Source organism: Arachis ipaensis, chromosome B6, assembly GCF_059453495.1.
Source record: "Arachis ipaensis isolate K30076 ecotype BB chromosome B6, ASM5945349v1, whole genome shotgun sequence".
Lineage (NCBI taxonomy): Eukaryota > Viridiplantae > Streptophyta > Magnoliopsida > Fabales > Fabaceae > Arachis > Arachis ipaensis.
In genome coordinates, this window is record NC_142441.1 from 58,068,724 (window position 1) to 58,079,668 (window position 10,945).

Genomic DNA, 10,945 nt, shown 5'->3' on the forward strand with positions numbered 1-10,945 from the left:
CTGCTACCAGCCCACCCCTGTTTCTGACAGATGGCACCGAGGACGGTGCAGAGCCTTAAGTGTGGGGAGGTCGGTCAGTACCTGACTTCCGGAGGTAAATTCTCTTCTCTGGCACCAATAATTAGGATATTTTTAGTCAGATTTTTCTTTCCTTTATAGAATAGAATAAATTGCATAGGTTAGGATAGTTGCATGCATGTTCTACTTGATTGAAAAGACAATAAGTTTCTTTTAAAATCTATCTTTGGAAAAAAAATTTCACTAATTTTTCAAAAAAATTCTTATGATAAATTTACTTGAGTTGTATTTGGAACATGATATTTGAGTTAAAGAACACACAACCTGTGGAAGATTTGAGCCTTTATGAATGGTTACATTATTTAACCATAATTATTTTATTCTTGTGTGTTTACTTCTCTATGATTGTAATCTATATTTTGTTTTATCTTATATGTCCAATAGTTATATTTGCATGCTTGCACATGATTGAGGCCATTATTTGTTTAAACTCACTCATCCAAATTGAGCCTACCCTTTTCAATTACCTTTGTTAACCACTTTGAGCCTTTAATTCCCATTTGTTCGATATTTTACCACATTACTAACCTTAAGCCGAAAAATAATTGTATATCCCAAATTGAATCTTTGGTTAGCTTAAGATAGAATTATGTGTGCTAGTTAAGTATGAAAAATTGTGGGAACAAAAGTTGTTAAGGGAATGTGTCATAAAAATTTAAGGGGAATTTGGATACCTACTCATGTGAAAATATAAGAATGAAAAAAAATCTATGTGCATTGATAAGCTTTATGTATTCAATATATATATATATATATATATATATATATATATATATATATATGTATATGAAAAATCAATAAATAAGGGGACAAAATTACCCCAATGTTAAATTCAGAATTCAAAGATCAGTGCACATATGATAGAACCAAAATATAAGTTGATACATGAGTATGGATTGAAAAAGGGAATTCTGGGTAGCTAGGTATGAACTTTAAAGATTACATTAAGTGTATACAAGTTATGTTAGAGTTTGGGTTAATTAAAGATTCAATTTATTAGCTCACTTGACCAAATATATATCCCTACCTATACCTTAGCCCCATTACAACCTTGAAAGGACCTCATGATGTTTGCATTGATATATTAACTGTTGTTGATTGGTTAGGAGAAGAACAAAAGTTAGAAAGCATGATTAGAGAAGGATAGAGTGATCACCCTATACACTAGAGATTAGAGCGTACATACAGTATCAGTGAGGGTTCAATGCTTGAATTTTCATGTTTCCTGCTTTCATAAGCTATCTTCTTGCACTTTTATCGGTTTTATTGTATAATGATAGAATTAGTGGAATTTGATTTGTAATTGTTTTGAAGGGCTTATTTACTTTTGATCAAGTGGACAATAATCATATAGTTGCATTTATTTATATATGTAGGATTGCATTGCATTTCATGAGTTTCTACATGTTCATACTTATTTCCTTGTCTCCTTCAATTTAGCATGAGGATATGCTAATGTTTAAGTGTGGGGAGGTTGATAAACCACTATTTTATAGTTTATATTGTGTTTAATTGTGTGGTTTTGTCATATCCTTACCCACTTATTCATCAATTTAGCATGCATTTAGATTTCCTTCCTAAATTTAGTACATATTTGAAAATTGCTTCCTAGAGACTTTAATTATTTAATTTTAATTCTCTTTTATTCTATTCGATGCCGTGATCTGTGTGTCAATTGTTTCAGGCTTTATAGGGCATGAATGGGATGAAGATTGGAGAGGAAGCTAGCAAAAATAGAAGGAACACAAGAATTTGAGGAGATAACCAGCGAGAAGTGACGCGGTCGCATGGCTCACGCGACCGCGCGAAGGAGCGCAAATCGCAGTGACGCGGCCACATGGCTCGTGCGGCCGCGCGGATTGGAAAGCGCAAGCGACGCGGTAGCGTGGACGACACGAATGCGTGGAGAGGAAAAAGCGCAAGCGACGCGTCTGCATGGATGACGCGATCGCGTGACATGTGAGATCTGCATAATCTGCAGAATTCGCTGGGGGCGATTTTGGACCTTATTTCGGCCCAGTTTTCGGCCCGGAACAGCAGACTAGAGTCAGAGAATATGCAGAAACAACACACACATTCATTCAGTAGTTTTAGATCTAGTTTTTCACTCTCTTAGGTTTTTCTCTCTAGTTTTTAGAATTTTAATTTTCAATTGGTCTTAGCATTGGAACATTGAGAAGAGTTATTTTCCTCATCAAGACTTCATCATTCTAGTTTGTTTGCTTAACTTGGTTTTATTCTTCCATGTTCTTTGTTTTGTTCAATTTTGTCATTCAGATACTTTTATGATTATTTAATGCAAGGATTATTTCTTTTTTTTAATTCAATTTCAATTCCAATAATCATGTCTTCTTTTAATTCCCTTTCATGTGTTATGGATTCTTTATTTACAATGCGTGAGTAGTTTCCTTACTTGATGGGGAGTTGATTAAAAGGAACTCTTGAGTTGGAAGGATTGAAAGAAAATTTGTAATTGGGTTGAATGTTGGATTGCTATCCTGTCACCGACGCCAATCCCTTTGAACTAAGTGGGTTGCAACTTGTGAACAGATCTGGCATTCCAACTTGTTTGACTTTCCCTTACCTAGTAAAGGATAACCAAACAGAATAACCATTAATTATAAATTAATCTTACAATCGCACCATCAATAGTAGAAATTCCAACCAATCAACTCCCAGTCAAGGCTTTTATTCATATTATTTAAATTTCCTCAATTTACTTCCCAATTTACTTAGCTCAACTTCTTGGAACATCTGATTAATAAGATAGCACACTTTTCTGCAACTCGTTGGGAGACGACCTAGGACTTAAAACTCCTAGTAATTTTAATTGAAATTCTCTGTGACATACTTTTAAATTGATAGGCAGATTTTCGGTGTGTTAAGAACTATACTTGCAACGTAACCATTTTAATAATTTTTATTTCACCAGCTTCTGCTTCCCATCACCTACCAAGCTTTCAACTGCAAAGTGCTAACCCAACTTGCAAGAGGATTCCCGCAGAATCATGAAACACAACATAGATGTACAAAGGACCTCTAAGGACATTTATGGCTTTTTCTTTTAATTTTGCACTGTCTGCCTTTTTTCGCTCTATGGCTTTTTCTTACAAACCTCACTGTTTGCCTTTTTCCATGAGACTCAAGACAGACAAAATTAAGCAGAAAATTACAAAATAGAAAACATTGAAGGAGAAGAACTTCTGTTAGCTTAGGTAGCTATGAGAACTCTGTGCCTTGCACTCTCACTCCTTGCTTCATGCCCTGGCTGTTCACCCTTATATATAGGGAGAAGCCTCCACGGTTGAAACCAAACCAACCAAGCTAATCTTCTTTTTCTTCATGCAAACCAGTTCGGCCAGAGAGAGAGAGAGGAGAAGAAGCCGAATGTAAAACCCAACATGCAATTATCTCTAGTCCTTCCTTGGTTACCAATCTTCATCAATCCGAGCCCTCCATCTTGCCTTGCCCTCCAAGACGGACTCCTAGCCCTTGATGCTTCAAGATGATGACAACTTCATCTGCTCCAATCTTCTGCCTCTTCCATCACGTAGCCACTATAGCTACTTCCTGTGGTGGTTGAGCAAAGACAGAGACAAGCCATCCCTCCAAGGATCTTCCTCTACTGACCGAAATCTTCTTCATTCATTTTTTAGGTATGGAGAAACCAAGATCTCTTCACCAAATCTTACCATAAGTGATGAGAATCTCAGCCACAGCATACTTTTTGTTTTTTTTTTCTTGCCATCATTGTGATGATCTTGTTGCTTGCACTTTCTTCTTTTCGGTGGCTCAAGGTTTCTTCCATAGCTGTTGTGTAATGACCGAAAACAAGAAGCAAGATAAGAAAGAGAGGAGAGAGAAATTTGAACACTAACTAATGGATTTTGATAAAGTAAATCAAATTTCCACTTCCCTTGTATGTGGTAGCGTGTAGCATTGATGATGTCCATCAAATCAATAGCTAACTCTCTCTCATGTTTCCAATGTAAGTTTAATTCAAGTTAAATGAATTTGAAATCCATCACATGATGAAAGTAGGATCCGTTGGAAGCAATGAAACTTTACTTTCTTAATGGTTTCGGACCATGCAAGCTTGCTTCTAGCAAGCAATTTAGTTTTGGGCTTAGTTCAACATGATTCTGGCCCAATTAACCACAAATTGCTTCAACCACTTTATATAACAGATTTTGAACAAAGCTGAATGTTTACAAGCATATTGGGCTTGCAGCAATAATGATTCAGACTGGCCCAACAAATAAAACACTTCAGGCAACATTCATTTGACAATATTGCACAAGGCTGAAATTTGATTTCATTGGGTTTAGGATCTTTTCTTTTCTTTTCGGCCCAACAACAAAACCTGCATAGCAAAATTATTTAATTAATAAATTTGAATTGGAATCAAATTAATAATTTTGCATTTAATCATATTAATAATGTTTGATCATCACTAATTTAAATTAGAGTTTTCCAATCTCATCAATTATTATTATTATTATTATTATTATTATTATTATTATTATTGAATAATGATGATCATTCACGTGATAATAACTTTTACCTATAAAATATCTAAAATTAAATAATATTCAAGTATAATTAGGTGACAATTATAACTCAAATTATTGCATATGAAGTCACGTGAACTATTATTATAATTGATATAATTGATATATACTCTCAATCTTATCGATTATATCAATTTAACTATATCAATTATATTCAAATTATTAGTCAATAATTTTAATGAAAATTCTTGCTATAATTAGATTATTCTTATGTTATTATCTTGTATTAATAGTTATAATTAATTCAATAGAGATATTTATTCAGTATATATGTTATCTATATTAATTATATGTCAATATTTTTAAGTAAGAGTTAAAAAAAGAGATGTATAAATAATTTTATATATATATATATATATATATATAGACTATATTATAAAAAAAATAAAGCCTATATATAGGAATAACGAAAAAACTCAAGTAATTATTTATTGGTTTTTATGGTTTCTATTACGTTTAATAAAAATTGAGCAATCTAAAAAGTAAATACTGAGGTGACATGCATGCGTATATTATTAATATATAAAGAATATATATTCAGAAGCATTTCTCTATTATATCACTTATTTACTCACAGTCTTAAAATCTTCAAGAATATACAATTGTATTATTATTCAAGCCACAAATTCATTCTTTATTTTCATTAAATATTTATATTAATACACGGGTTTTTCAAGTTATTATTATTATTATTATTATTATTATTATTATTATTATTATTATTAAATAAGAATTAGAATTATATTAATATTTTTAAAATTAATATAATTAAAATAACTAAAAATATTTAAAATTAATGTGCGTTATTAATATCATAAGATTTGATCATTTTATGATTAGAATCAAATATTCTTATTACGGGCCTGCTACACATACAAGCTTACAAGCTTACAAGTTGGCCCAGCCCAAATACAACTCACGCACATGAAGAGGGATTACATGGAGCGTCAACTTCACGCGCTCAACACTCAAACGGTTACGTATCCTACGAGTAATGGCAGACTCTTCCACTTCTTCCACTTCTTCCACTTCTCAAACCGATTCGAAAACAAGGCAACGCTTCCATTTTCGAGCGAAAATCAAAGTTCAAAATATACAAGTCGTCGCTAACCTTCGAAACCTCCATCAAAACACCATCAAACTCTCCATCAAGAATCTGAAGAGAAAACAAAGCAACAATACTCAAGGTAAGTTCATTACGAACTAGGTTTTACTTTTCTTCTACGTCGTTGTTCTAGGGTTTACTGTTATTCTTGCTTCTTTGTTACACTGTTCTTCTACGTTGTTGTTCTAAGTTCTCCTGTTATTTTTGTTGTTCTAGATCTTCTAGTAACTGATTTTTGGGGGTATATTCCATAGATTGGGGGGTGTATACTGCTTGACATTATAATGTTGCTTGATATTGAAGCATGTTTGAGTGATATCTGACTGATATATATATGAATGTATCTGAATCATATCTACGGGTGTATCTCACTGTTATCAATGGGTGTATCTTACTGTTATTAATGGGTGTATCTGACTCATATATATGAGTGTATCTTACTCTTATCAATGGGTGTATCTTGCTGTTATTAATGGGTGTATCTGACTCATATATATGGGTGTATCTTATTGATATCTTTGGATGTATTTTTCGTTTCAGAGAAAATAGCAGCAAGAAACCAAACAAAAGACCTTAAGTGTGCCACACATCTCCTAAGTGATAAATTCAGAAACATGAGTGAGGAGAAGAAGGCAATTGTGATGGATCTCAGATTCGGTGGGTTGATGCACATCCCACCACTAAGGGTGGATCACCAACTGTTAAGGGAGCTGGCAAACAACTTCAAACTTGGGGAGAACAGACTGAAAACAGGATATGGTTCTTTCAAAATAACACCAAAAACAATAGGTGATGCGCTTGGCATCAATGCAACAGGTAACTAGCTTAAAATTATAGGTGTATATTAAGTTGATGCTTGGGTGTATTTATGTTGATGATTGGGTGTATTTGAACCGACTTGGATACTTTGTTATTTTCCTTTTTGTAGGAGATCTATTTCCTGAGAAAGTTGAGTATAAGAAACTTTCTGATGATGACAAAATAATTTTTAGAAGATTTCAGGGTAAGACCCTCAAAAGTCTTACCGATGAGATGATGAAAATCGGCGTTGGCAACGAAGAGGAACGCCTGATGTTCAAGAGGATATTCATCCTCTATATACAGATGGCGTTCCTTTTGCCAACGACGATAAACAAAATATCGCCTGTGCACTTGTCCCCAATTTTTAAGATGGACGGCATATCGGAGAGAAACTGGGGGGGCATGTTTTGACCTTCATGGTCAAGGGCATCACAGACTACAAGGAGAAAAAGAAGAAGGCAATTGATGGCTGCCTCTTCGCCTTGATGATAATTTACTTTCATCTTTCAAAAAATAAAGGCAAGAAGAGGGCTGAAAGACCACCGAAGCCCTGGATTGCCAACTGGACTAAGGAGCAGTTGGTGGAAAGAATGACTGCAGAAAGAGAGAAAATTTTGGTAAGTAAACATAATATGTTGATTATATTTTATTTACCTGAATGCTGCTAGCTAAAATATCTAATGTTTCAGGGGATTGTGAAGATGGCGGAGACAAGAGCAAGAGAAAAAATGAAAAAAAAAAAGAAAAAAAAGAAAAAAAACAAGAAATAAAAAAAACAAAAAAAAGGAAGGCGAGTTCAACATCGTCTTCGGAGACAGAAACAACTACTGACAGTGACACTTCTACCTCTAAGTCTGAGACTCAAGAAGACTCAGAGGATTCAGGAAGAAAACACCCCAGCAAAAAGGGGAAAAAGTAAGTACCATACTTGGGTGTAATTTCTTTTTCGAGTTGGGTGTATTTTGTTGATCACGTTGGGTGTATGTAGTTTACTAAGCTGGGTGTGTTTCGTTTGCTGCGTTGGGTGTATATTCTATATTCAGTTGGGTGTATCTTGTGCATTCATTTGGGTGTATTTTTTAGTATGTTCTAAATAATGATTGTTTGCCTTCCAGAATGGACTCCAGAAAAAGAAAGAAGAGTCAAGAGGAGTCAGATTCTGATTCAGAATCTGAATCTGAATCAAGTGATGAGTAATGTCCTGAAATTATTACTCCTTTCTTTTGGCTTCATTATAAAGATTTCGTGTATTAACTGAAGTGTCTCTTATTAACTTATAGGAGCGAAGAATCATCACCGGTGGAGAAGGAAAAGAAAAAGACAAAAAAGTAAGCACTTCTTTGGATAATATTCTGTGATAAAATTAATTTTTTATTTCTGATTGGTACTCTTTTTTTTCCACCCAGAACACAACCAAAAAAGAAAGTTGTTGTGGAGGATTCACCTCCTGAAGAAGATTAATACTTTGATGGGTACAGTACCTCATAAGCTATATTACTGTCTATCATCGTAATTATTTTTGTTAACATCTTCTTTTATGAATGTAGTGAGAGATATGAAATATCAAGTGACGAACTAGAAGAATGGCTAAGGGAAAATGTTGATAAATCTGCTATAGAGGGGTATGTCTTACTGGGGTGTCTATTTCAGATTTTGGTGTGTTTTGTTTGCTAATAATTGTTTCTTGTTTCGCAGGGAGAACCAAGCTGACCTGCGATCGACAGAAGGTCGCTATGTGTCCTCTGAAACGTAAGAAGCTTTATTTAATAAAATCTTGTTATCACTATTTGGGTGTATTTTGTGGAACCATTTGGGTGTATTGTGTTGATCAAGTTGGGTGTATGTTGTTTATTAAGTTGGGATATTTCGTTTGTTGTGTTGGGTGTATATTGTCCATTCGGTTGGTTGTATCTTGTGCATTCATTTGGGTGTATTTTATACCTATATCTTATTTTGTCTAAATAACATGAAATCTGTTTTAGAATACCGGCTGTGAACTTGGGAAGTGATGATCCTTCCTCTCAAGGACGCACAGAACAGAGTAGTGTAAATCAGCCGTCAGAGAGCATGTAATTTCTCTTTTAGATAACCGTTACTTTTTTTCTTCTATTACCTTCTACTTCTAATTCTATATATATATTTTTTTAGAAAAAAAGTCCTTTATTATTTTATTCAAGAAAAAAAAGGCAGGAAAAAAAAGCAAAAACTGCAAGTATGTAAGTTCTCAAAAAATAAAGCCTGTATTCTTTTTGAATTGTTCGGGTGTATTTTTTGACCTTCTTTGGGTGTATTTTAGGTTGAGTCCCGCTGATTCGAATATGATGGTTGTGAGGGAACAGACACCGTCGGATGCGCTTACAATGTGAGTTTTCCAAGAATATTTCAACCTTATAACCTTATTATTTTCAAAGGCGTTGTTAACCCTTCATTTTTCTTCTTGTTTAGAGTCCCGATTCAGGTTTTTGTGCCGGCATCCCAAACAACCACTGAGACAGATTTTGAACCAACCCCTATGCTACAGATTGAAGGGACTACAGAAACGTAAGAAATAGTATTGGGTGTATATTTGTTTAGAGTTTGGGTGTATATTTGCTAACAGTTTGGGTGTATATTGTTCCTGATTAGTTTTTTTTACGCCATGATTAATTTTTTGTAACTGTGCAGCACTCCTGAACCCCCCAAACAACTTCAAGAGACCACACCCACGCTTCCCCCAGCTCCAACTAAAATGTAAGTTCATCAGACTAAAATCAATCTTTGCTTATCATCCGTATATTCTTATTCTTATTCTTATTCTTATACATGATGACACAGTCATTCAGACGCAGAAGACGCTGCTGCCCTGTTGATGATGGCACGGACAGCATCTTATGTTCCTAAAACAGATCCAGGGGTGCCATCATTCAGCCTTGGATTGACTGATTCAAGCCAGGAGGGAGCGTCAACGCAGGAGACAGAAAGGGCAAAATCTCCAGAAGCTGCAAATTTGATAGAACAATTAGACGATTTGGTCCAAAAAATAGCAAGCAGTGCGGCGAAGGGAAAAAACAAAAGTCCACAAATTCAAAGGGAGACTGGGGGGGAAAGTTCTGCGAAGTTTGAAACTCCTGGGGGAATAAATCAGATTACGGATGATATGAAACAAAAGTGCTACATCTGGGCGACGCGACTGAAGGAAGACGCAGATGGCAATACTAACGAGTATGAGCACATGTGCACTCTAATTGCCCAAGATAAATACATTTTGATTAGAATGCACCTTGCATCCCTCCAGGCAAAAAGTGATATAGAATCTGCGGTAATATTAGAATAACATTAATGTTTTTACACCAAAGTCAACTGCAATGTTTATTAATGTAAAATTGCTTTCGGCATATATTTCTAGATTGTATCTGCCGTCTGCCACATCCTCAACCAGAAAAATGAAAAGAGGTTTCAAGAACAAATATACTGTTTCCCCCCCCCCCCGATATTGTGGTAAGTGTTACTTCTACGAACTTTGGGTGTATTTTCTGTATTGATTTGGGTGTATTTTTTACGTTCAATTGGGTGTAAGTTGTGTAGTCATTTGGGTGTATTTAAAGTATTCACTTGGGTGTATTTTCAATATTTTATTTCTTGTTTCGCAATTCTTGCAGAACATGGCACTTTCGGATCACCCAAACGGGGAATTCATATCACCGAAAACGAATAAGGAATTCAGGGTGGAAGACTACCCGAGTTTTATTCCCTTCATAGATGCAAAAAAATTAACTTCGCATCCATATGTAAGTTTCATTTGCTAAATTTGTTAGTACGCTTCTTTACTTATATGCCAAATAAAATAACACTGTTGAAATGTGGCAATCCTTCAAATTTTTGCACCTGTTTGCTACTCGGGGCATTGGTGGTTATGGCTGATAGATACAACGAAGCGGAGATGTCATATACTTGACCCGCTACACAAAAAAGCTCCCGGCGAAGAGAGAAAGAAGGTTAATAAATTCACCGTAAGTTGCCTCTGTCTTCTTTACTTTAATATTTAGGTCTATTTCGTTAGTTCTGTTGGGTGTATATTATCCATTCAGTTGGGTGTATCTTGTGCATTCATTCGGGTGTATTACTGATTTGTTTTGGTATTTAAGGGATATGTATTTTCAAGATTGATAACATATGCCGGCGGGGAACCTCTGAAGAAAGGCGAGAAGGAGAAGGAAATTAAATCATCATATGTTAAAATATCAGGCCAAAAATCAAGGTATAAATTTGTGACTCTGAACATTAAACTTTCGTAAATGAGATTTATAATTTATTTTCTTCATTTTTAGCTATGACTGCGCTATCTACGTTATGAAGTGGATGGAGTTAATTGAGCCGGAAAACATTAAAAAGGGGAAGTATGAATGGGATA

The 10,945-nt window shown here is 34.8% G+C and overlaps 1 protein-coding gene across 1 annotated transcript; it reads left to right on the forward strand.

Annotated features, from left to right (window-relative positions):
* The first annotated feature begins 8,179 nt into the window (after nucleotides 1-8,179).
* LOC110263987 (uncharacterized) lies at nucleotides 8,180-9,981 on the forward strand. The gene is made up of 6 exons (XM_088489871.1): nucleotides 8,180-8,304; nucleotides 8,852-8,917; nucleotides 9,001-9,096; nucleotides 9,220-9,285; nucleotides 9,370-9,849; nucleotides 9,924-9,981. Exons 1-6 carry the CDS (start codon nucleotides 8,180-8,182, stop codon nucleotides 9,979-9,981), a joined length of 891 nt encoding a protein of 296 aa, XP_088345997.1.
* Nucleotides 9,982-10,945: the final 964 nt, after the last annotated feature.